The sequence below is a fragment of the Pimephales promelas genome, chromosome 15 (assembly GCF_988280905.1).
Source record: "Pimephales promelas chromosome 15, fPimPro1.hap1.1, whole genome shotgun sequence".
In the NCBI taxonomy this organism is placed as follows: domain Eukaryota; kingdom Metazoa; phylum Chordata; class Actinopteri; order Cypriniformes; family Leuciscidae; genus Pimephales; species Pimephales promelas.
In genome coordinates, this window is record NC_142783.1 from 19394876 (window position 1) to 19422008 (window position 27133).

Below are 27133 nucleotides of genomic sequence, written 5' to 3' on the forward strand. Positions count from 1 at the left end.
TAGCTTCTTTGTATGAAGAACAACATAGTGACGAAACTACTTAAACTACTTAACTGTAGAAACATGGTGGTGGAAAATTGATATTTCCATGTAAGGGGACTCGCGGTGTATGTACATAGAAACGGCTCAGTCTATAAACATAACACTTCATTATGGAAGGTCTTTATACACCACTGAAAACATAGTTATGTATATGATATTGCATCCTTCTAAACATTACACAATGCCCCTTTAACTGTTCTCTATAAAACGAACGGTTCTAGACAAAACTTGCAGGATTGCCTAAAAATATCGAATGTGCAAAGAGGGCCAATGTTTAAAAAAGCTCATACACTATGTGACGATATTGATGCATTTATGTTACCTGCAAAACCCTCCTGTTTTGGCACCTAAATCCACAATCTATTGTGAAATGATAGTGAAGAGAAAGGGGACCTGATAAATATGTTTTTGCTTCTGTTGAAATGTTGGCCACATGGGGGCAGTCTTAGGCATGGCCAGACATTAGGGGTGTACCAGCCAATCACACCTGCATATCTACATTTACACACAAACGGGCTGAAATAACAAATAGGGTAAAAAAAGTAGATGTCTTACTTTCGTCTTGGACAAGATGGGAGCTCCCCTGTCCAGCAGCATCTCAACAACCTGCTCGTGTCCACTTCGTGCACCGCAATGCAATGGGGTTAAACCATCCTATAATAAGCACACACAGATACACGTATTGAATCATTGAATTGTGAGCCTTTAGAAATTCTAAACTAATAAGTAACAAACTGTTGACAACTTGACATATTTACAAGGTGCATAATGTTCTCTGAAACTTGGTCTCATCTGAGACATCCCTGAGGTAAAAGGTCAAAGGATGACTTTCTATATATAACAGTAGGAATGTCCTAAGAAGCTGTCTGACATTTCCCTTAAGGTAAAGTACACTGAAGTAAAAATTCATTCAGGCAATTATACTTCTTGTTATTCCTTTACGAATAGTAAATTTGATTATAATGACTTCATATTTTATAGTAGTAGATGCCCATTGCCATATTTGTGCATAAACACAACAAAAGTCTACATTTGTGGCGGGTGGTTGTTATTCAACAAGGATAGGCTACATTAAATTGATCAAAATTGACAGTAACAATGTTACAAAAGAGTTGAATTTATATTCATTAAAGAATTCTTCGTGAAGGATCATGAAACACGGAAGTCTAGAGTAATGGTAGCTGAAAGGATTTTTAAATATATAAAAGTAGAAAGCAGTTATTTAATTTGTAATAACATTTTACAATATTCCAGCTTTAACTGTATTTTTAATTAATTTTAAATACAGCCATAGCCAGCATAAAATACTTTTTTTTTGTTTTGTTTTTTCAAAAATTACCTTGGTCTTGGCATCAATTTTTGATCCTCGGTCCAACAGCAACTTCACCATGTTTCCATTTCCTCTCTTAGCCGCCACATGCAGTGGAGTGATGTCATTCTGTATGCGACCCACACAAACATCATAAGATACACAGCGGGTACAAAATATGTAGTCACAATCAGACTTCACAGAGAATCGAAATTACACTTATGTCTAAAATAATAATATAACAAAATTAATAATGATAATAATATATTTTAATGGAAGCATACACAATATCCTGAAATGCATTTGAGATGCATTGCAACTGTGTGACCCTCGGGCTGAAGAAGATTCATGCATGCGCTATTGTGCCGGCCATATGACAGTTTAGAGGCTTCAGTCGGTAGGGCATTTGGCAGATTCCCACCCACACACACACATACGTGTGCATACAAAGAGCCATAGGCAGATCATTTAGCTCATTCATCAAAGCACTTATGGGGCATTTTAGGCTTCAGTCTGGTTACAATTCTGTTTACAACATTAATGCAATACTGCCCCCATCTGGTGCTCATGGAATTGCATGTCCACGGTCAAACTGAAACCAGGTCTAGCTGCATTTTAAATGGAAATCAATGCACCTGAATATTCTAATATAAATGTGTGGAGTGGACTCAGTAAATAATTTGGGAAGAACTTTTTGCCCTATAATCTGTTATCATTGTCCACCAAAGCTTACCCTTGCCATGAAGTCCACTGCTGCTCCTCTGTTTAACAGTAGTGTTGCAACGTTAATGTTTCCATAATGGGCAGCAATGTGAAGAGGAGTGAAACCGCTCTGATGAAGAAAAAAAAAGGACAAAGAACAGAATGGTTAAAAAATAAACTTTCACTATATTAAATCACCTGCACTTCTTATGTCAAATGTCTAGACATTTGCATTGTGTTTGGGATTATCTAAAGACAGTTGCTGAGTCCGAATTCTCGTTCTAGTAGGAACTACATTTGGTTTGAAACTTACTTTGCGACCATTAAAAGACTATGTCCTATGAATGTGTGTAGTATGAATGAAATAATCGCAGAGTTGTCCAATTTTTACAGAAAAGTGGATATTATATGCAAAATCCTCATGGTACTAAATACTATCTTCTCTTTAATGGTTAAATGAAATTATAGTCATATTATAAAGGCTAATGAAAAGATTTAGCTATTTATACTGTATTCGCTACATTCTTTAATAGAAACTGGATCTGAGTGGCTAGATCTGAGTTATATCAAAACATCAACTATTTTTGGACTATAAGAACATTTTGAATATGAGACACAGTTGTCAAGGCGAGATGGAGGTGTCTTGTAGGCTGCATTGCCGCAAAGGCCTTCCAGTCATGGAGATTTCCATCTCAATTAGCCAATAATCCGACACAAAGCAGGTGGTTCTCAGCATAGCCCTTTCCTTCTGTTTGCTCACTCATCTCCAAGGGAACGGGCTCCACCCATTTTGAAGGGAATTATTGCAATTATTAGCCACAGGCGTGAATGGAAAAACAGCAGGAGTTTAAACATTTCCAGTTGCACACTAATAATAAACCAGAGACAAGAGACAACACATACTGTCACCTATTCTCATTTATCACCATAAAGTAATCACAACCAATGCATTCAAATTTCTATTCCCACACAAAACCCTTTTGTAGATAATTATACAGGGAATTAGGAATTCCCAGTACATTAGGAATATGACTTTTTAGTTTGCAATTTGGCAATGCTCTCTATCATGCAAAATTGTGAAATATAAATCTACACAGTCAAACTGCTGTTGCTTGCCATGTGGGCAAACCTGACCATGCACATGTGCAGATTCTTTTTGCAACATTGCAACAATCCTAAACAGCTAGATTTCCAGCTGTTTAAGTGAAACCGAGGGAGTTTTTGTCTAAAGGCCCATGCACAAGCCCCAGGGAGGAGGACTAAACTAAAAGACCGTCTCATCTCTGTAGCTGGCCAGCCGGGTTCCTCTTTCTCAGCCAAACCAAGTGAAAAATGTTGGAACAACATGCTTCTTCCAGTTAGTATTAAAAGTTGTTTAAAAGGTCAAACTTAAAATTGTACAGTTTTCTCACTTCTACAGTAGCAGGATGTGTCAGTGAAGTGACCTTTGCATTATGTAATACTCTCATTCTAATGAATTCTCTTTGAATCTCCAAAAGGCCAGATGACTTTCACAAAATAAACGTTTTCACACAGTCCAAAATACTGTATTGCAATGATTCTTATTTTTCATAAGAAAATATTAAATGTTTTTAATTGTTGGTTTGACAAATTGAATTACTGCAATATAGACTCTTTTAAAATTATTCTTTCACAAAGAGTTAATGGTTGGAAAAGAAAATATGTTAGCACAACCAATCCAGACCCCCCAAAAAATCGTGAGAAAATATTTTATTGGGCAAAAATCAACATTTTGGAGGACAATATAAATATTTTGGCCTGTTTCCTTTAAAAGAGAATTAAATTAAAGTGCATCTGCTTAAAGTTATTTTTGTGACTAAACCCACGAAAAAAGCTCCAATTATGATATCATGTTATCTTAAAATGTGGCAAAAGTTATGACCATGTTTGATCTAGGTAATGTCTAGTCTCAGCCTACCACTGTCTGAACATCTGATGCATATGGCACACTCAACTGGAAAGACTTCAGGATTTTCAATTCGTCATCTGATTGGTTGAATTCTACAATATGTCCGGGAGAACTGTGTTAAGTGTTCTTTAACGGTCCGCCTGGCAACAAAGATGTTGTGACACCAAAACTCATCACCACCAGAACGCCGACGTGTTTACAACTGTGACAACGAGCGCTTATCAGGATCAACTAAACGCTGGATTTTCAAAATAATGTAAGGCATGTTAAGTGGCACAAACGCTTTAAAATACATCCAAGAGTTTTATACACCAGTCTGTTATTGTAAGTACATCGAAATTACATTTTTACACCCCTAAACATGACACGGAAAAAAAACAACTGTGATTGTTTGCTGTACATGTTAGTCAGACAACCTCTAGATCTTGACTGAGTGAAAATCTCTCTAAAACAGCAGTATCTCAGATCGAAGGGCTCTAAAAACTGAAACACTTGAATCAACAGTTTATTTTCACCATTATCAACATCATTACCAGCAACTAAACAAAACCCACTGATTAAACCCTTTAACCAATCAGAAAGCTGCATGTTGAGAGTTGTGGAACCACGGCCCATAGCTGCAGAAATCAAAGCATGCTTCAGCCCTCCACCCAAAGCACGGTCTCATTCCTCCATCCCCAAAGAGCAAATAAGAGAAGAGAAAACAGGAAATGATACGAAAATAGAGATGGTACAACAAGGGTGGGGGCAACACTAGGGGTGTTCTAGGCAAAGCAGGAGGTGGAGGTGGGGGTCAACAGCTTAATGTTTATCATGGGTATACCTCTGTTGTTCTATTCACCATCATCTACGTTGATTTGTGAGGAAAGGAAAGAATGGGCAGTTAGTGAACACTGACAGGTAAACGAAGGACAAGTCACATGTACCTAAAGACAAGACTAAGTGTGCGTGAGTGTTTAGTTACACTTTATTTCGACGGTCCACTTTAGACATTCAACTAACTATAAGTAACAATGCAACTACTGTACATGTCCACTAACTTTCATTCATTTGCAACTACATGTCAGCAAATTTTCATTATAGTGTTAGTAGACTGTTAGGTTAGACTGCAAAGTTACTTATAGTCAGTTGAATGTCTGTTATCACAAAAAAAGTGTTAACATATATTACGCACACAGTCTACTAATACTCTAATGACTGGTAGTTGACATGTAGTTGCAAAGTTACTTATGAAATGTCTTAAGCGGGCTATCAAAATAAAGCGTTAACAAGTGTTTTTAAGGAAAAAAATAACACCTAAATCACATTTAAAAGCTAAACATATAAAGTATATGGTGAGGTACTCTTAATTACATTAAAAATATGAGAAACAAAAATGTAGGAAAGTAAGTGTGTGCACAAGAGAGTGTGTGGGTGGTACAGAAGTATATTTGACCAGGATGGTGCTGTTTCAGTAAGAACATTTGGAATTAAAGAAAATAAGTGATAGACAGACAGAGTTTCTGACAGACCTTGGACTCAACATCTGCGTTGTGGTCATTCTGAAGAAGCAGAGCTGCAGATTTGGTGTCGTCCTTGCGGGCTGCAATGTGGAGCGCAGGCAGACGGACTTTACCTTTCGTGTCATTCTCTAACAACAGAGAAACCACCTGATCATGACCCTGCTGCAAGGCTACGGCTAACGGTGTAAAACCATCCTAAAAAGAGAAAGAGCAACAAACAGGCTTGATTATATATTCATATACTCTAGTTTACTTTACATATATTACTGCATTGTGCTTCATAATATATACACATTCGTTCAAAAGTTTGAAGACAGTAACATTTTTTGAAAGAATATTTTTATTTAGCAAGAATACATTAAATTGATGAAAAGTGACAGTAAAGACAAGGTGCTGAAAGCATTCTTTAGAAATGTTGGCCCATATTGATAGGATAGCATCTTGCAGTTGATGGAGATTTGTGGGATGCACATCCATGACACAAAGCTCCCATTTCAACACATCCCAAAGATGCTCTATTGGGTTGAAATCTGGTGACTGTAGGGGTCATTTTAGTACAGTAAACTCATTGTCATGTTCAAGAAACCAACTTGAAATGATTCTAGCTTTGTGACATGGTGCTTTTTCCTGCTTTATCCTGGAAGTAGCCATCAAAGGATGGATACATGGTGGCCATAAAGGATGGTCAGAAACAATGATCAGGTAGGCCGTGGCATTTAAACTATGCCCAATTGGCACTAAGGGGCCTAAAGTGTGCCAAGAAATCATCCCCCACACCTTTACACCACCACCAGCAGCCTGCACAGTGGTAACAAGGCATGATGGATCCATGTTCTCATTCTGTTTATGCCAAATTCTGGCTCTAGCATCTGAATGTTTCAGCAGAAATCGAGACTCATCAAACCAGGCAACATTTTTCCAGTCTTCAACTGTCCAATTTTGTTGAGCTCTTGGAAATTGTAGCCTCTTTTTCCTATTTGTAGTGGAGATGAGTGGTACCCGGTGGGGTCTTCTGCTGTTGTAGCCCATCCGCCTCAAGGTTGTGCGTGTTGTGGCTTCACAAATGCTTTGCTGCATACCTCGGTTGTAACGAGTGGTTATTTCAGTCAAAGTTGCTCTTCTATCAGCTTGAATCAGTCGGCCCATTCTCCTCTGACCTCTAGCATCAACAAGGCATTTTCGCCCACAGGACTGCCACATACTGGATGTTTTTCCCTTTTCACACCATTCTTTGTAAACCCTAGAAATGGTTGTGGTGAAAATCCCAGTAACTGAGCAGATTGTGAAATACTCAGACCGGCTCATCTGGCATCAACAACCATGCCACTCTCAAAATTGCTTAAATCACCTTTCTTTCCCATTCTGACATTCAGTTTGGAGTTCAGGAGATTGTCTTGACCAAGACCACACCCCTAAATGCACTGAAACAACTGCCATGTGTTTGGTTGAATAGATAATTGCATTAATTAGAAATTGAACAGGTGTTCCTAAAGTGATCCTTTAGGTGAGTGTGTATTCTGTGTATGAGAAAAAGTGAGTTGGGCGGAGGACTGAGGCAAGTAGAAAGCACTTACAACTCAAGGTCACCCAGGCTCACCTCAATAATCAATAAAAGACTCGCACACACCCACAAAAACACTCAAACATACACACACACACCTCTGTAGCAATGCTCTGGCTGGAGTTGTTCTCCAGGAGGAACCGTACCACATCCAAATGGTTTTCCTGTGCGGCCATGTACAGTGGGGTAAAGCCATTCTGAAAAAAACATTACATTAATGTTATATACACATTTAAATTATTAGTCAGTCAGTATTTTTCTCCCTTTTTTCTCACTTTTCCCTTTATTTATGCTAGTTTTACTATTGCAAAACCTATATTTCAAGCTGCCATTTAAAAAATGACGTTAGCACTGAAACTATTCCCATAACAGTGCTTCGAAGCATCACAGCATTTTAGATCCATGTGATATGCCCTGTAATATATATCAACTGAAACAACAAATATTCTAAAAGCCATCAAGCAGTCCTGAGACTCTAATTGAAATGCACAAAATTTATTGTTTCATAGACACGCTGTTAACCCCAGCTACACTCTGCTGAGCAACCCACCCCCTCCTCTCGGCGAAGAAAATTAACATTTTTATTTTGAATTTCTTGATAATCAGTATCTTGATGTTGTAACTAGACATACAGGTTACCATGGCAACTCTGTCATTCTTAATATTTTTTTTAATCAGTGGAGATTTCCCCAGAGAGGACAGACCCCATTACACCCCCCTGCCTTAACCTAAGTGACCCTGTTCCCATGGCAACACAGAGATGCTGACAGTGCAGGTAAAGAGAGAGCAATACTTTGTGATGATGGAGCATCAAGCAGGGACACAGACACGATCTCCCTTCATCATCATGTTTTACCCATTCTATGTCTTAGCACTTTTGCTTTGAGTTCAAAATTAATTTCATGTCATTTTATGCATATATGTGTAATTCTAATAGCCCTGGATTAAAAATGAAAGGAATATGTGAAGGAAAAATGGAACTTGCTGCTTTTAAAAAAAAGATTTCAATCTCCCATGTAGACATACTCCCCCGCAAAACATGATCATTCTAAAGGTCAGAGAGAGGGTTAAAAAACTGTCATAAAAAAAACTTTAATTTATTTGGCACAAAAATTCTTGACTTACTTTATAACTGTAACATTTTTGAAAAATAAAATGCTAAAAATTGCAGAATATTTTTACGAGTGTTTACATCTGTATGTACTGTGTTGAGCTCAGAGCAGCTCCTGTTATCCTGGCACACCAGTAATGTAGGTGGGGTGGCCTTCATAACTTACTGAGCTCAAATTCAAAGCAGTGTGTGTGTGTGTGTGTGTGTGTGTGTGTGTGTGTTTGTGTGTGTGTGTATTTGGGTATTTATTGACTGGTCATCTAAAATAGCAACAGATTGAGAGTATGTGCGCTGCCTTGTAAAAAAGCTGTTTGATCCAACTAAATGATGCATGCATGTGCATGTGTATTCCCTGCAAGAATTTTAATTTTAAATTTGCCATCCATCGCCACAATTTTTGATTATTTTCACAAAACTTTCATTTCAAAACTTTTGCTGTATGAATATATTCATATATCAAAAGGAAAAAAAAAACAGAGCCTCTGCTTCTAAACAAAACAAATCATTTTATTCTAGCTTTATGTATTTTTTTAAATCAATACCTGAGTGTGGGTTGAGCAAATCAAGTTTTTTAAAAGACTGCAAAAGTGCCAAAGCAATGCTTTTATCTCTTGTTCCTGCTTCTTTTTTCCCTGTGTTTTGATCGAGATGTTCTGTACTCTTTCAGAAGAAACACAGTATAGCGCCCCCTACCGTATAACACTGAAAACACGGAAAGACGGATAATTTCGTCAATGGAATGGCCGGGAAAGAGTTAAAAGTGTGTCTGTGGAGTATGAAGTTTGTACCTGGCTCTGTGCATTGACGCTGGCCCCATTGGTCACCAGCTCTCTCACCACATCCGTCTGCCCTGCCAGTGAGGCGATGTGCAGCGCCGTGTTTCCTTTCTGGATTAGAATACATAGAGAAATAACAGCGAGAGAGAATGAGTGGCATATCATGTTTAATCCTCTACCACCTGTTTGTGTCACCCCATCCAAAGGGGTGTTTTGTCCCACTGGCATCCCACCACCACCACCATTATGTCCCCTTTGCCAGAGAGGTGTTGTTTCCGCTGGCCTTTAAATTACCACACACACTTCATTCCTGCAGAGTGAATACAGCACTAGAGGCTTTTTATACCCAGTGTGAACATGCTCACAAAAATAGAGAACACCATGTGATATCAAACACAGATACAAACATCTCATCAAGCCGTGTGTGTATGTGTGTCAAACTGACCTTGGTTGCTGCATCTACGTCGGCACCCAGTTTGAGCAGCTCAGCCACCACCTCCACATGCCCCTCTTTGGATGCCAGATGCAATGCATTCAACCCATTCTGAAACACAACGCAAATATTGTAAGTACTGTACTCAAAGTCTTTAGTCACGTGATCCATAAGAAATCATTCTGATTTGGTGCTCAATAAACATTTATTGTTATCAATGTTAAAAACATTTGTGTTTCTTAATATTTTTCTGGAAACAGATACTGTACATTTTCATCTGGATTTTTATATAAATAGAAAGAATAGCATGCATTTGAAACAGAAATCTTTTCTAACATTATTAATGTCTAGACTGCTTAACGCTTTATCATTTTAATGCATCCGTCCTTAATAAAAATTTCTTCCCAAAAAATAAAATTAAAATGATCAAAACTATCTACGTCATAGACATAAAGAACAGCATCTGAACATCATCTGTGTATTCTAACAGTAAAAAAAAACAACCATCCAACAGCATCACAAAACAGCAACCTATGGAAATGATATTTTGTCACACTGTAAATTTGACAGTCATGAGTCATTAGTTATGATAACAATATTGTTACATCCTGCTATATAGTAACAGAAATAATTCACACCTGATTACAGATGTTGATGTCGACACCAGTCTTCAGGTAGTCAAGGACCTTCTCAAGGTTCCCTGCCCTCGCTGCCCGCAGGTAACTGGCATTGCTGTCCGGCTGCAAGCAATGAGAGAAAATGCAGAAGTTTATTATTCTGATGACAGGGTTAAAAGGTCAAATCCAGGGCAACTGAGGTCAAATGAACAAACATATTTACAGCTTTCAGCTCTTTGAAATACAATGAAAGAATTCATACCAACTCCATCTTTAATCACAGCCATTTGTCTCCACAAACACACATCCAGGGAAACATCAGCTTTTGTTTACAAGTCAACGTCCTACAGAGACGCTACAATTGTAGCGTGACATAGGATCAAAGTTTCACCGAACACCTAGAACAATTAGCAGTCCTTTGCTGAGCTGATATCCCATCGAAAATCCAGCCAAAAACACCTCTGGTCTCTCATCAACGGATCCGGAACAAAACACTAATAACAGCTATTACTCTGACACAGGTTTCCTCCCACTATCCCTCTGATCTTTCAGTCTCTTACTCAGAATTATTTTTTCTCTTCTCAGTCGTATATGAGGAACAGTGCATGATTTGGCGAGAAAATATGACGTGTTTGCATGCGTGTGCCTCGTGAATGTGTCTTCTTTTGTCAGCCTCAGTTGGATTCAGGGACACTGCTGTTGACAGAAGAGGACACACAGCAAAATTTCAGTAAAGTTTACCTCTCTCACACATAAGCACTCATTCTTTTTATAAAGAATAAGACCGGCTTATCTCAGAGACACACTCACATTGGGGTATTCCTCTAAATGAGCAGCTATATTTAGATCTAACTAAACCCAGGACAAACTCCTCCCCATATCTACCATCAATGGGTGTATGTATGTGTGTTGGCAAGAAGGTCTGGAAAGAAAGGTTCACTTTCCAAAAGTAACTCATATGAGTTTGACAAGAAGAAGCCAAGCTGGCATTTCCCAGAGTTAAATGATCATTTAGTGACAAAAACTCAACATTTTGCTCAGAAAATGACAGATGTGTTTTTGTAACGGTGTTCTTTTGTGAGATTCACAGTTCATAATGAACTCTAAGCTCATTAGCGAGTCATTTATTCGACCTATTCTGCTGGGAGAACCTCCATTTCCTGTGTGCACTTGTATCATCAGACACTTACAGTCTGTGCTGTATGAAATGATGGATTAAAATCACATGCAAAAGATGCCTTTGCTCAGAGGGTTACGCTTACGGTAAACAAATTCTGCCCCACACATACACAATAAAAAACACTGAGAGAGAAAGGACATTTTATGAGTGTGGTGGTCTTTTTTGTGATTTCTCCTCTTATCTCTGAGTTAATGAGTTTTTCCAGCTTGTCACCCATAACTCTTTCCCTGGAGGATTCTGTCTGGGAAAATAACACCCATCCACACCCACTTATATATTTATATATACAATCACAAAGAACATAATGTGAGTGCTGGTGTCGTATTGGATAAGATCTGACTTTCTATGTGTTTGATTCGAGTTATCTGTTGGCATTGAATAGGCAGGACCTCCTGTCCTGTTATCACAGTGACCTTGAGAAAGACTCTTAACCCTTCATTACAGTGCTCTGCACTACAAGTTTGATAAAAGCTTTGGATAAAAAAAAAACATGCTCAGCAACAAGTTCAAACATTTAAGATTTTTTTTTATGATTTTGAAATAAGTCTTTTATGCTCACCAAAGCTGCTTTTATTTTGTAAAAAAAAAAAAAAAATACAGTAATAACAGTAATATTGTTACTGTGATGGCCAAGCTTAATTTTCAGCATCTAAACTCCAGTCTTCAGTGTCACATGATCCTTCAGAAATGTTTCTATTATGCTGATTTACTAAGGCATTACACACCAAAGGCATGTGTCTTATCCACATGCGCCATCACCACCCCTGCTTAATATTTCTTTTAATATTGTGATTTTATTCATTATGTTACAAATAATTTTACTGTCATTTTTGATCATTTTAATGTATCCTTGCTGATTAAAAGTATTAATCTCTTTCATACAAAAAATATGCACTGACCCTAAACTTTAGACTTTGAAGCGTAAACTAATGCCGAACCCGCTAACCAGTCCTTAACTCTTTATTCATAGTAAAATTAATAGTACACAGCAAACCATTCACGCAATCCACAAACATGTAAACATTCATATACAACCTACAAAGTAGCATCACAGAACACCAACAACATCCATAAAACATTTGACTCTAAACTTTACATAACCTTAACACTCATAACGTGAACACACCCTTTACTCCACTCTTGGTAATTTCCACAGCATTCAGGCATTTATCTCCATCAGAACAGATCCTTTATCTTTTGTATCACTTTAGTTTTACACAAAACCATACATAAGTCACCACAGAAGATAAATACTTTCTCAGTAAGTAAAACAGCTTTGTGGGATGTTGTGAGAAACTAGGTAAAAATGTATGACTGAATGCAAACTCAAAAACAGTCCTGTCCTACTGTTGACACACACACAAGTCATGAATTGGCATTGTGTGAAGATTACACAGCAAGTAACTTTCTGTAAATGCTAAGAAAAAAATCTTTACATTTACAGGTTTATGTTTCTTGGTGTTCATACTGTAATATAATGCGCAGACACAGAGCACATACAAAATTATAAGTAAATAAATATTTCCCTGTGACACTGGTGTTAGTAACCTGTGTCAAGTGTCCTGAACCATTATAAATGCTCCTGTTGTATAATTCATCTCAATGTGAAAGGCCTCCCTGTTTTAAAATAGTAAAACATCAATATTTCATTGTGGGAAATCCAGTGAACACTTTATGCATGTACAGTACACACACGGTACAGTGGAAACGCACTGTGCAACCTCATTCACACAGTTTCGGACACACAAACACACACACACAATAAGACAAATCTTACATAAGACATTCTCTAGGGTACAGCTGTTATTAAAACATCACATATACTGGACTGTAAGGAAGACATGAGGAAAGAAGAGAAAAGGTCATAGCTGATTAAAATGATGTGACACTACTTATGAAAACAAAATGGTAATGTCTGTATAGCTATTGTTCATAAAAGAAGAAGAGAAGGAGAGCATTTAAATAGTTGACCCAATAATACCCCAGTCTCTGCCTCTCTGTCCTAGTGTCTCTTCAGTTCCTAGATAAGCAGTGAGCTCGAATACTGCATGATTGGCAAAAAACAAAGCTACCCGTCAGTGTGGCTGCAGACAGGGTGACTACACACACACACACACACACACGCACACAACATGCCTGTCCTTTGAACAGACAACATCAGCATCATTATACGCAGCTACAGTCAAACAATTGATTTACGGTTGGATTGGACCAGTTGTGGTTGGTTTTGCAATGGTGGTGTTGCTCAGTTTAACCATCTGGGTCGCGCATAATTGCCACAAGTGAAGTTGTTTGGTATTTTTTTGCTTTAAAATCCCTCCTCGCTCCTTTTCAGCCTGTCCATTTTGATTCCCACTTCAACCATAAACCTAAAACCAACTGGTGACTGAATCATATCCATTGTTCTTAATTAAAAATCTATCATTACATGCACACAGCAACTCATGTGGACTCTTAAAGGGGAAGAAGTAGAAACTTAAAGAGCACCTATCATAGATTTTTGAAAATGACTGTTCATATAGTGTGGAATATAGCTCTAAGGGAATGAAAACATCCTGCAAAGATTTATATCTGAAAGTGCACCGTATATAAAGTTATTGTCTTTCAAAAGTGAGAGTCGACTCTGAGTCTATGAAATGATTTTTTTTTTTAAACGAGTCATTAGCTGTTACATCGTGACGTAGAGAGGTCATTGGCCGCTCCCAACAACTGTGGGCGCAGACTTGAAGTGACGTCTAGAACACATTCAAATACTTCAGCTGAATCGCATCATGTCGAGAAGACGCTGTGTTCTACATCGCAAAGACAGTTCAGCCACTTGTTTCCATTGTCCAGGGACAAGCATGTGAAGAACCAGTGGTCAGAGTTCATATTTGCAATGATACCACAACAGTATAGCCCGAACCTTGTGTTCTCATCATTTTAATGACGAATCATTCGCAAGCCGGTTGTTCCAATCTGTAAGTATTATTAATAATGCTTGCTGTTATGTTTTCTGTAGCATGCACAATATAGTTATATTGTGTTGTGTGTGTTGTGTACACTCCGCGCAGCTTCTAAGCGGGGTAAAGTTAGTTTTGTTTTTTATATTCACCAGACATTCATTGAAAAATAGCCAAATATGACTTCGCTCTATATACTGCCTACGGTTTACCAATAACAACTGACTGGGTCATTTGACCAATCGCTGCAGATTCGCGTCACTCAAAGGAGGTGTTTGGGAAAATGAATCGTCAAACGAATCATTTGGGAGTTGTTAAAAATCAGTTAAAAATAAATGCATATTATAAGACAAATAAAGTGTTTTTATCCTTGCATGCATGTTTAACTGTTTTTGGGAACTCCTAAAACAAAAATAGGAACATTTCAAATGCTATGATAGGGGCTCTTTAAAGAGTTAAATATTTGACATAATCTATCACAATTCATTACTGCTAAAGTCGATGGAGATCTAAATCTTAATAATGGCCAATATGACTGACCAACAGACAAAAAGATCCAAATCCAGGACTGCAATGTCTTTCCAGCCTCAGCATCACAAAAAAAAAAAACTGAAGACCCAGAAGTCACAATAGCTTAGAGGTAGAATCATTCAGTCATAAATGTACTACAGTGTAAAGCTTTGTTAGGTAAATGACAGATAAAGTAGTCTAAGTAGTGAGCACGGCAATCACTCTGTGCTTATATTACCATGCATGCACACATGCATCAAGGTCAATAAAAAAGCACTAGAGCAAAGGTAGGGTTGTAGCGCCATGACCAACATGAATGTCGACACTAACACTAACAAACATGAAGCAGATATAAATTTTGGATGTGATTCACCTCAACAGACAACAGAGCCAGTTATTCTCTAATGTCTGTGAGGACTTCTAGCTCTGCAGGATTCTGCAAACAAAATCTGGAAATCTGAGCCCAGCATGACCAATAGAGCAGACTTTGCACCATTTAAACTGCAGAGGATCTAGCAGAGAGTTTCAAATGACCAAAGTCGTGAAATATATCATATATTCAAGAAATATGTTAATGAAATGTTTGAAAAACAAAATCTGACTCAATGTATAGCAGATAAAGACCAAGAGCATTTCAGGGTCTCTTACACAATGACCCAAGCATCCAACCAACAAATCTTAAATTTTTCCAACTATTCCCAACAGACATATTCAAAAACAACACACACTTCCCAACCATTCCCAGTCATATTTGTAGAGTACTTACAGAGGTAAAATAGTCAGCAGCCTCCTCCACCGCCATTTTTCCTGCAGTCCCACAGAAACCCGATCACTTACTTCTTTAGCTCTGCGGCCAGCAAGGTGCCATTCAGTCATGTGACGTGTAAAAAATGCCCTGGCAGCAGGATGCTCAAAGACACACTTCCACCTGACGTGTGTGTGAGTACGGATTCAAGGATACAAAGCTCTCCAGTACAACAATAAATACAAAGTCACTTTGAATCCAACCTTCTCTGTTCTTCCTCTCTCTTTTACAACTTGACGTCTCCTTCTGCATCAAAGAAAACTGACCTCTTGGTTTTCTTTGACTGTTCACAATCCTGTCCAAGACGATCTCTCTTTTTCTATTTATCCAATGGGCACCAGCTCCAATCATTCAACATGGATCAAATGTAATGTTTTATGTGCTTTCCCACTACCTCTCCGATTGGACTCTCTCTCTATCTTTTTCTGTCATACAGAACACAGAGGGTGGGGGTCTTTTGAATAGTGATACGAGGTGTTAAGGGGGTCCAAAAATAGCAGCTGATTCCAATGCATTTGCAAATAGGACTATGGCAGACTCCCTTTCCCTCCATTCTGCAGTCTCCCCCCTGCCGGCAAACCCTCATGTGCTTGGTTTGTATTGTCTGAATGCTTATCTACTCCCCTTTTTTGAATTAAAAAGAGCGTGTGTTTAGGACCGCTGGGGGTCAGTTTATTAGGCTGAATGCTGGGTTCATGGTGCAGCTTAAAAAGGATTAGGGGGCATTTCCCCCCAGCATTAGGGCCACCGCTCCATCATGTAAACACGCACCCCAGCTGTACCTCTGACAAAGGGATGGAGCGTGTCACACATTATACAGTGACACAGACTGTGTTGTTTACATACTGTGCTTGCGCTGTGTGTATCTTAGTGTCTGTTTGAATACCGTTCTGTTGAATGTACCGTTGGGTGTTTGTTTTTTTCCGTGTATTATAAGTATGAGTTTGTGGAAAATGGGAGTGACTTAGAGCTGTGTGTTAGACAGACACACACTGTGTGAACATATGGAGAGCTAACCAGCATTGATTTCATTTTACAACAACAACAAAAAAATTACTCTTGGGATTGTTCATTATTGAGATTTAACCATATGAATTGTAAACCTTGCATCAAGAGATTTTTCATATTTTTAAAAAATAATAGTGAATTTTTTTAACAACAAACTTTTTTTAAAGGTGAATCTCAAAAACATTCTCACTGATAATTAAAAAAATGTTCAAATAAATTGCATAAATAAATGTATAAGAAATGCTACCATGATATATGGATTTTTTTAAATGCAAATTGAAATAATAGCATCAATTTAAAAATTATATTTATTTAATTCAAATATACAGAATTAAAACATTTGATCTAATTTTAAATTGTAATAATATTAAAAACAGTATTACTGTTTTAATGTATTTTTTATCAAATGTATAATATAAATATTTTAGTGATCTATTTATATTTATAATATAATGTGATAAAATGTTTTTGCTTTAGAGTAATGAAAATTAGATTTATAATCTGAAAATAAAGATGTTAATAGTACTAAAAACATAGATCATGTTATGCAAAAAAAAAAAAATAGTATTTCTTGTTCTTTAATTTTGATTTTAGGTGTGAAAAATGGAAATGCTTTTGAAAGGCTTTGTTGACATTTAATAGCTACTTCTGTAAACCCCTCAAATACTCTTTAGACATATTTCCTGTTACACACCACATCCGGAACACTTTTTTATTTTTTGCTGTGATTATTTATGTATGCTGTGGTTTCATCTTTCATTAAATTCTCTCTGTAAAACGTATAGATGCAATAGACATGCACTTGAACATACAGGCATTCACACACACATACACACACTTTGATTATGCAGAGAGGCATCCCATGATGCTTTGGGGTGCATCACAGGTCTCCTCGTTCTGGGATGGTGGCGTTGCTATGGCAACAGAGGAGGAGGGGAAAGAGAATGTGATCTGAAGGAGCTCAAGATGTTCGGTAACCGTGGTGATGGTTTCCCTCAATGACCTCCACCTCATCAGCCAATCACGGAGAGTGTGTGAGAGTCATCATTCTCCCTCTCAAATACAGTCAGACACAGCGGTATTCACAAGGGCTACACCTGCTTTAAACCCATGGGCACTGGAGGATTTCCACGCTTTCAGAAATAGGCCATCATTGTACATTCTGGAAAGATAAATGAGCTTCGCTCCTATGACGAAATGCCAACACAGACTGGATGTAGCAACACAAGTATACATTTTCACTCTTTCAGTTTGTTTGTAAGTGAGTGATGTGTCAGGCTGTCAGGACTGTGTCTGGATGTATCTTTGTTATTAGTGATGATGTTGTTTGTGAGTGTTCACTGTGTTTGCTGAAAATGTGAAATTTAATGCCCATCTGCCACAGTCTTCTTACATGTAAAGCAGGGGCACGGCAGGGAGAGGTCTACGTCAGACACAGAGATGAAGTGACCAGTGCTAAACACAAAGTGACTGCAACGAAACATCAGAAATGATAACATCACCAGAATGTGCCTGACATCCAGACTCACACCGGACCCTAGTGGAGAGATTCAATACTACTGACTCTACCTAACAGAAACACATCTATTGTCCTGTTTGTTACATTTGAAATGGCAAAATGTTAAAGTACACATGAAATCAAAACCTTTTGACCGTATTTACTTTCCTAATGCATGGTACAGGTCGAATTGTGAATGATTAATCAGAGCAAGCTATTCCAAACAAATCAGCGTAATCTTAAATCAGACATAAGTAGGAAAATGGGCAAGACCCACAGAGTGAAAAAAAAATGTCATTGGATGTCAAAGACGCCCTTTGAAGCTAAATGCAGATGTTTATGGTTGCAAGCCATTAAAAAGATAAGACTGGACTGATGAAATTGTGGCGATTACCTATCTATTAATGCATGAATTTGATGTAAACAATAGGTCAATATTCACATATGCAGTTCATAGGGGGCAAAATCTCACAATTCTGAGTTTTTTTCCCTCACAATTGTGAGTTCATGTCTCATAAGTTCATATGTGAGTTTATATCACAAGAAGAAAAAAAAGTCAATTACTGGATATAAAGTCTAAATTCTTAGAGGGGAAAAAGGCAGAATATCAGTTTAAATCTTACAATTCAGATTTATATATAAATCTATAAGGTATAAACACAATTAAGTAATATCCCCAAAATAAAAATGGTTACAAATGACAATTCAGGTAGACTTTACCTGTCAGCAAGAGGGCAGGAATACACGAAGACGATGACAATGATAAGGATGATTCAAAACACAACGTTTAATAAAAATCCACAAAGTAATTCACATAATGTTCAGACTGACGCAACTACACACGCTAACTTAAACGTAGACCAGACCAACACTGAGTTAAAATGAGGAACTAATAAACACATGGAGATGAACTTAACAACAAACAGCTGTGATGAGGATTAGTGTCCATGGAAACAGATGAGTGGCGAAAACTCAAACAAAGCAACACATGTGATGAATGAAAACTAAACTAACAAACACAACTGATATATCGTGACAGCAATAAACAAGTTATGACACTTGATGATAATAATAATAATAATAAAATGTAACCTCCACATATTATGTACTGCCAATTTACAATTTCATTATACTTATTAATGATTATTATTATTAATTAACTAATTTAGCAAGTTTACAATCAGCCAATCAACAAATCATAGATGTACTGAATAGTTCATGTGAGTTTGGGCAGCTGGAAGTGCATTAAACTCTCTCCTGTTCTCTCTGAGGGGCATCAGTTAATGTGTGCCGGCATGCATGAACTTGCGAGTGTGTGTGTGTGTGTGTGTGTGTCTGTGGGTCTCTGGAGGCAGAACAGCAGCGTGTGACCCAGAATCATGCTTCTACAAGGAAATTATCATTACAGACCCCAACCATTGTCCATAAAACCATATCGGACACACACACAGTGAGGGGTAAAATGTTAAAACAAATTTTCTGAAAAAGTGTGTGTGTGTGGCCTCAGAACCCAGGTGCAGATAGCCTGCAGATGTGGGATGTAATATTGTACACACGCACACATCTTTCTTACTTAAGTCTGTTGTGATTGTAATTGTAATTTTTTTTTTTTTAGATATTTAATTTATACTTCATCTAGAATCAATAAAAATCGCTTTAGTGGTATGATATATAGATCATACATTAGAGATATTCTTAATAATAAATACAGAGTGTAATTTTCAATGCCATCCCAACAAGTGTTGAGGAGGACTGGAGGTGTCCATCCATCTGCGGGACTGAGATTAGCTGGATTCATGGATTATAACTACACTGGGAATTTAAAATCAGGTGAGAAGGATAATCTCAACCCCCGTCAATAGGACAGAGAGAAAAGAGAGAGGTTAACTGAGTGAGCAGCGAAGACACAAAAAGTATGGAGGTAAAAAGGCTCCACAGGGCTTACAAGTGTCTTAAGATATCGTAGTATGAAACACTGTAAATCTGGATTAAAGAAAAGCAATAAAGGAACTAAGTGTTGACAAGACCATGCCGTAATGTAATGTGGGTCTGTTCAATCATTTGTGATTTAGAGAGACAAACAGTATCCAAAGTGCCACAAAAAGTCCAGAAACACTGTACTACATTCAATAGCCGCATGATATAATGCTCACAGGATATTGATTTTAAATAAGAGCCACTTCCACGGGGAGTACTACGAATTACGAAACACACTTTTTCCAGCAGATGCTTTTAATTGATCATATAAACTGACAGAATTCATCAAATCAAATAAATTCTGTTCTTTCTATTTGTAAACGTTCTATTCCCCCAAAGAATCCTGAACAAAATGTATTGCGGTTTCCACAACAATACTTAGCAGCACAATCGTTTTCAAAGTTGATAAGGATTAGATACGTTTCCACGTATTAGAATGATTTCTTTAGGATCAGGTGTTACTGAAGACTGGAGAAATGACTGATGCAAAGGTAAAACCTGGCCCCAACCAGACAAAAGTAATCAAATAAAAACCAAGTACAAATGTTCAGCTGAATCAGAGTATGGTTGTGAGTCAGAATTTAACCAAATGCTGACAGAAATTAAAGATCAAATGTCTCATGCCCTTTACTTAAAGATAAGTAACCACATGCTCCGTTTCTAACATATTCTAATGCAGAATACAGGATCAAATCTGTGCACATGCTCGATGAATGACTGTCACACACTCCTCCATTTAGAAGTGTGTGTGTTTGTGTGTGAGAGAGAGAAAGAGAGATATTATCTGGCACCCAGACTGTAGCAGATGAGAGAGGAGGGAAAGGCCATCTGCCTGTATCACTCCCCCCTGTGCCCTCAAACACCCCCAAACACATACACACACCTCGAAATATCTCAAATGTACACACATGCTGTTTGAAGACCATGAGCCAAGATATTGCATCAGTCCCTTGCTTTCCTCCTTAAGCAAATGGTCGTTCTGTAAAACCTGAATCGAATGACACACATTTTCCTTTGTGTCATTGAACCGAGTGACAAGTCTAAATTATTCCATGCAAGAGATTCCCGCATCATTACTTTAAACAGACCCCACCAAGCACCAACTATATGTTAAATTGTGGAAACGGTTAAAGATACCTACGGTACACAATGTAACTTTTGCCCCCTTTAGCGATTAAAAAAAAAACAACAAAACTGTTGTTTTAAAATAGTTGGATTAAAATATCCAAAAACCACTAAAACAATGCTAGGCCTATATATTTTGGCCAAATGTTTCCAACGAATCCAGAGAAATCAGCTGTTTTAACCAATGTTACAGCCCAAGTCATTCCGTCGCCTGTCAAAGACGCCATACCCACACAACCCTTGATTTTCACAATCACAATCCTGTTAGTCTTATTGTTTGAATCTCTCCTTTTCTTGATTTGCAGTGAATAACAATGTCAGAAACATCACAACTTTGTGAAGTGGCTAATATAGCATAATCAGAAATCAATCTAGCATACTACAATGTGCAACAAGCATCTCATAGCTGCCATTGAACGAACGCACCAAGTAACGTTATAACAATGTTCAACACACTCAAACATATTTAGTATGATTGTTTTGCAAAACAGAGATGCGTAACCCCACAATTTTAATTCGTCAGATAAAGTGACAACACATTCTCATCCCAAGGCGTCATATACAACGCTTTTACCAAAGCGTAGACATCCAACACACATGGCACCCTTTAGCGTCAATATAACGCACAGAGTATAGGTTTAGGTCTGGGGTAGTGTTACACCACTAGGAGGCGCCTTCTGCCCCATATATATATATATGCGTCACATATTGACGCTAAAGGGTGCCATGTGCGTTGGATGTCTACGCTTTGGGATGAGAACGGGCTGAAAGTGACCTGTATAAGTAGTTATTTAGTTATTCAATAATTCTGTTTTATTCCCAGGCTCTCCACCCGCCATGCTTCATACTACACAGAAATCTTAATTAGCTCACCCATGAACATGACTTCTGCATGAGACCCTTCAGATTGCTTTCCATCATCTGTGGAGGTGAAGACAACAACTCCCATGATTCCATACTCATTTTGACTTGAATAAGCGACCTCTAGTGGCAAAACTTACATACTCTGCCTTTAAGAGGTATAACCAGTTTAGATGGAACAGATCTCAAGCTGATTAGCTGAAGATGGTACTGGACATATACGCATTAATCTTCCTTAAAAAATCAATTCCAGCACAGCGCTTCAACAACCCATAATGAAATGACACTTTACAATAGATAATGCTTTACAGTGAACTAACACAATGCTAGATGCTACATATGGCAATTTATCTGTTCAGTGAAATACCTTGGTCACCTGCTGAATCAGCGCAGTCTCATCCCAAGACGTCATTTAACTGACGTCTTGGGACGTCTTTTGACCATACGTCAACATCCGCCTTTTTAGGGTACCCTTAAACCCCAGACCTAAACCTACAACTAAACCTACCCCGTCACCTAACTGACGTTAAAGGTAAAGCGTCAGTTGTATGACGGCCCGGGATCGTCAGCTAACCGACGTTGGGTACCCTAAAAAGGCAGACGTTGACGTATGGTCAAAAGACGTCCCAAGACGTTAGTTATATGATGACTTGGGATGAGACTGTGTTACAGCGGCTGAATAACAAAAACGTCATCTCTGCGCCGCTCTTACAACATTTCAAATCTCTCAGTTCTCGCCATCTCTAACACGCCAAGCCAATGTTGATTGTTGTGTTATTACGAGCTCTGTCACATTCTCTTTTTGCTTTTTTTAAGAGGTTTAAGATGTAATGCACAACATGTTAACCTTTTTCAGATGTTGTGACAACAAACCTATGGCACTCCCACACCAAACACGCGTCAAAGTAGCTGGAGAAACTTTTCTCAATTAAAGGATATGATGAGACACACATGGAAAAGAGGAGTATGTATAAGAAATTTCTCACACAAAAAAAAATCCATGCTTTCATGACATAATGATGCTTTGACCAAACTGCGGAGCTCGCGAAGCTTTGTTCTATGTTGTCTCTTTCAGATAACATGCAACAACTTTGATAACTTTGAAATAGCATGAATAGACAATGAACAATTGGATTTTTGTGAGCAAATTAGACATTTTTGTTAAGTACCTAAATTGTTTCAATTCAAACCAAACCAGAACTTGTGATATTGTCATTCCAAGTCATATCAAACAACTTAAAGCTTTGAGGACTTGCCAGCTCACTATAAAACTTTAAAAAGATATATAACCTTTCAAAGACACGCACACACGCATGCATCTCTGTTGAGTTTACAGTAAAGAAGTTTTATAAGGGCAGACAGTCTGGCTGCTGCCCTGAGAATGTACCAGAGCTGATATAACAACACTCTGAACACGATCAATAGAGAGCTGCTGGGTAATAGACCATTATCAGACAGAGTACCTTTGACTGGCATTTACAGCATAGAAGCAAAAGTGATCTAAAAAGAATTACAGTGCAGAGAGAACGAACACAATAAGATGGACAGAAAGAGCAAGAGAAATATTTACAGAAACACTCTGTTTTGATTTTTCTGATCTCAAATAAATGATGTACTTTTAAACGTTTTATTCCACAAAGAATCCTGGAACAAAAAATCGTGTAAGCAGCACAACAGTTTTCAACACTGATAACACTGGACAAAATGCTGAAATGTAGTCAAACTTTACTATGTCTAGGTCACTGAGAATGAACATGATGCTTTAAATGGTTGATTTTTGCTATTTGACTGAATGGCGGAGGAAAGGTGAGTAATAAGGGAAGGGATCTCAATTTAAACCAGAAATGACTCAAAAGCAAGTAGTAAATAATTAAGAGGAACAAATAATTATTCATAGATCCAGTCAAATATGTTTTCCATTTAGGTAACACTTTATTTTACGGTGTCTCTTATACAGAGTAATTACTGTAAATATTAGTAAAGAGTAAATATGTAATAAACATGTAACTAAGTTATGGAACAGCCTGTACTTACAGATTGTAATCACACTCATGTAATAGTGCAGCTACTGTTACACATGTAACAGGCCGAGTCAGTTACATACGTGTTACCGACTTGGTACAATGCAATTATATAAGAAAATTCTTTGTACTACTCAATGTGACAAGTACTTAAATATGTTACTAAGGTAGTTACAATGCTCATTTTGTTCCTTCTGTACACGTGTGTAACATAAAATAGTGTATCAAGGTTGTACTTCAGTGTACTTCATATACATAACTTATCCATCTGAATTAAATACAATGCCATTTTTTACGAGTAAATATGAATGTTTAGTGTCTAAATGAAAACTTTGTAATATACTTTTACTAAAAATTCTCATTACTATTTCAAGAAAACACTAATTTTACCTGGTCAAAAACAGCTGTTTTCAGCATGCTGTTTCAGTGCATTTACATGATAATGAGCTTTGCTCACTCCGCCCCTCTGTTTTGCTGGGGTTTTGACACAACGCACATGGAGTGTTGCCTTGACAACAGGCGACAATCACCCTTATTACTGTTTTTACTGTATATACATCCCTACAGACATAAACTGAAGAACATATTTGTAAGGTGACATATTTGTAAGGTTAGCAGTGAACTCATTGACAAACATGTTTTGTAAGTATGTTGACAACTCAAAGACAAACGTTCACTCACAGAGGAGACTTTCATATGATCTATATTGAACACGACATCAGAATTAATAGTAGCTGAATATAATTCCAAAATGAAAATGCGGGAATTTCCTGAATAATGTGTCACAGAGAAAGACAAGATAAAATCAGCCTTTTAAATTATGAATAAATGTCACAAAAGACTTTGTTCAATTAAAAACTCATGACTGGATTTCTGCATTTCAAAGTCTGAAACATTTTTTTATTTTCATTTACAGTATTTATTCTGTTCTTATGTGTGATTGATTCTAATGATAGTTTGAATCAATCTTCAGTAGTGTTCCCAGACGTTTTACAGAGTAAAACCTTTTACAGCGCAAAATGTCAAATCCGTTCATATACACTACCATTTAAAAGACTGTGTTAATTTTATCAAAAATACAGTAAAAACTAAAAAAATAAAATAAACTGTTTTCTATTCAATATATTTTTAAATGCATTTTTTTCTCATTTTCATTTGTATTTTACATTTGAATCTGTGGAAATGGCTGTAAGTATATGGTTGTGAGTGTGTGATCTGTCAGCAGGAACTGAATCTCTATATGGAGCCTCAAGCATGTATCAACCTTTGACAGACAACCGATACAGCTCATAGACCAACACAAACACTTGAGGAAATGTCAAGTGATACAACTGTAAAATATGTTGTTTATAGCTTAATGAAAAAAATAGAATGCCCAATTGCATAAAAGCCATGGATTTCTGTTGACTTCTGTCCAATAAACATAACCCTCACACAAACATTTCTGCAGTTAAGCCATTTTCCTCATTGGAACATCAATTTTTACTGTCCTTATGGATACATTTGGTAACCATGTAAGCAAACACACTCACACACACACACTCACTTATTACCATAAATATACTTATTTACACCTATTCTCTCCTACCCTGGACACCTTAAACATCTGCCACTCATGTATCACTGAATGAATAACAGACAATCTTATAACTGCAACAGACATAGTTCATCCTGAAATGCCTGAATACTGCAACACACCTGCATTTACAGGCAAGCATGGAAACAAAGCGTGAAAGAGAAAGAAAAAGGGAGTGAAAGACACAGTGATCTAGGCCATAATTGATGATCACATGATCACAGAGAAGAACAAAGCATCTGAATAGATGGATAACGGGGCCTTCTCCACCTCTCCAACAAAATCACCCTCTTCATCTCCCCCTCGATGTGTGTGTCTCTCTCATGCGCTGCATGCTCTCTATCACCCCCTTTCCTTCCCTTCCCCCACACCATTCCTTCTTCATGTTTGTGTGTGTGAGAAAGAGAGAGAGGCACACTATTACACGGCTTCTCTCATTAATGGAGTGGAGCGAAGCTCATTCTTCACACTGCCCTGCTACATGCACATATGTGACTGTATATTCTGCTGTAGGGGCTCCACAAGGCATGAGTACTCACCAGGGACAAACCCCCCAAAAAGTATTTAACTCCTCTGACCTCTCACCTATATATATATATATATATATATATATATATATATATATATATATATAAATATATATATATATATATATATATATAGTTTTAATATAATCCTTTAATGCTGATTTTTTTAACTGATTAATAAAACATGATTAATCTCATGATATCCAGGCATCTTTATAAAGTTAAAAAGATATAAAATGAAAGTAATAATATCAAACTTTGTTTAGGCATTAAAATGACAGCATAAATCATTTTATGACCAGACAGTTTCTGGTCTCATTGACTTCCATAGTAGGAAAAATATATACTATGGAAGTCAATGGGACCAAAAACTGTCTGGTTGATATTCTTCTAAATATCAGAAAATCGGCTGAATGGATTCGAAAATGATGGGAGGGATGATGTGGGAGCTGTAAAATGAGCCTATATTTCCAAAAAAAAGTGGAGTATCCCTTTAAACTGTCAGTACAACGTTCTCAATGTTTCGGTTTGCATGTAGGGACCCTCATTATGCTACAGTGGTTATTTTGAGCCTTGTTAGTGGTATTAACTAGCGATTTTTATTTTTCATTACTCTATGGCCTATACAGTTTTTAGAGATAAAATTCTTTACATTCGATAGAGAACGGTTGACTAGGAACCAATGTGTTATTAGACCAAAGGTTAATTTTGCGCCGGAGATGTCCTTTAAGGTCTGGACTCAGAGGTGCAAATTTATCATGTATGAAAATGATTCTGATGAATCTTGACATTGTCATCCTGGAATATTTCTTCCTACATGCTTGTTTAAGAAATTAAAAACTACACTACATCAATAAGGGTTAGAAGAACTGTTGCCAAGCATATAACATGCTAGAAACATAACAAACACAGCAATAATTATCCAATAGACTCTTAAGCATTTGCATTTTCCATACAGCACCTTTTTTCCTGGGCACTGGCAGTGTGTTTGATACAATATAACATTTTAAGAGAAAAAAAAAGTTTAATCAAAGAAGAAACAATGTAAATTAATATAAACTATAAACTACATTTAGCTGACATTTTTCAGCTGAAACAAATGGTAGAGAAGAAAAAACAA

At 37.3% G+C, this 27133-nt stretch overlaps 1 protein-coding gene across 12 annotated transcripts in view; it reads right to left on the reverse strand.

The window, feature by feature from the left end:
* The window catches only part of ank3a (ankyrin 3a), an 82542-nt gene that overhangs the window by 51601 nt on the left and 3808 nt on the right, over positions 1 to 27133 (reverse strand). For all 12 annotated transcript variants that reach the window (XM_089120298.1, XM_089120296.1, XM_089120293.1 and 9 more), the window contains exons 2-10: positions 10005 to 10106; positions 9379 to 9477; positions 8946 to 9044; positions 7145 to 7243; positions 5495 to 5680; positions 4807 to 4830; positions 2085 to 2183; positions 1382 to 1480; positions 598 to 696 (exon numbers count right to left, since the gene is read on the reverse strand). In XM_089120298.1, coding sequence (XP_088976424.1) covers positions 598 to 696; positions 1382 to 1480; positions 2085 to 2183; positions 4807 to 4830; positions 5495 to 5680; positions 7145 to 7243; positions 8946 to 9044; positions 9379 to 9477; positions 10005 to 10106 — 906 coding nt within the window. The remainder of the gene's footprint in view (positions 1 to 597; positions 697 to 1381; positions 1481 to 2084; positions 2184 to 4806; positions 4831 to 5494; positions 5681 to 7144; positions 7244 to 8945; positions 9045 to 9378; positions 9478 to 10004; positions 10107 to 27133) is intronic.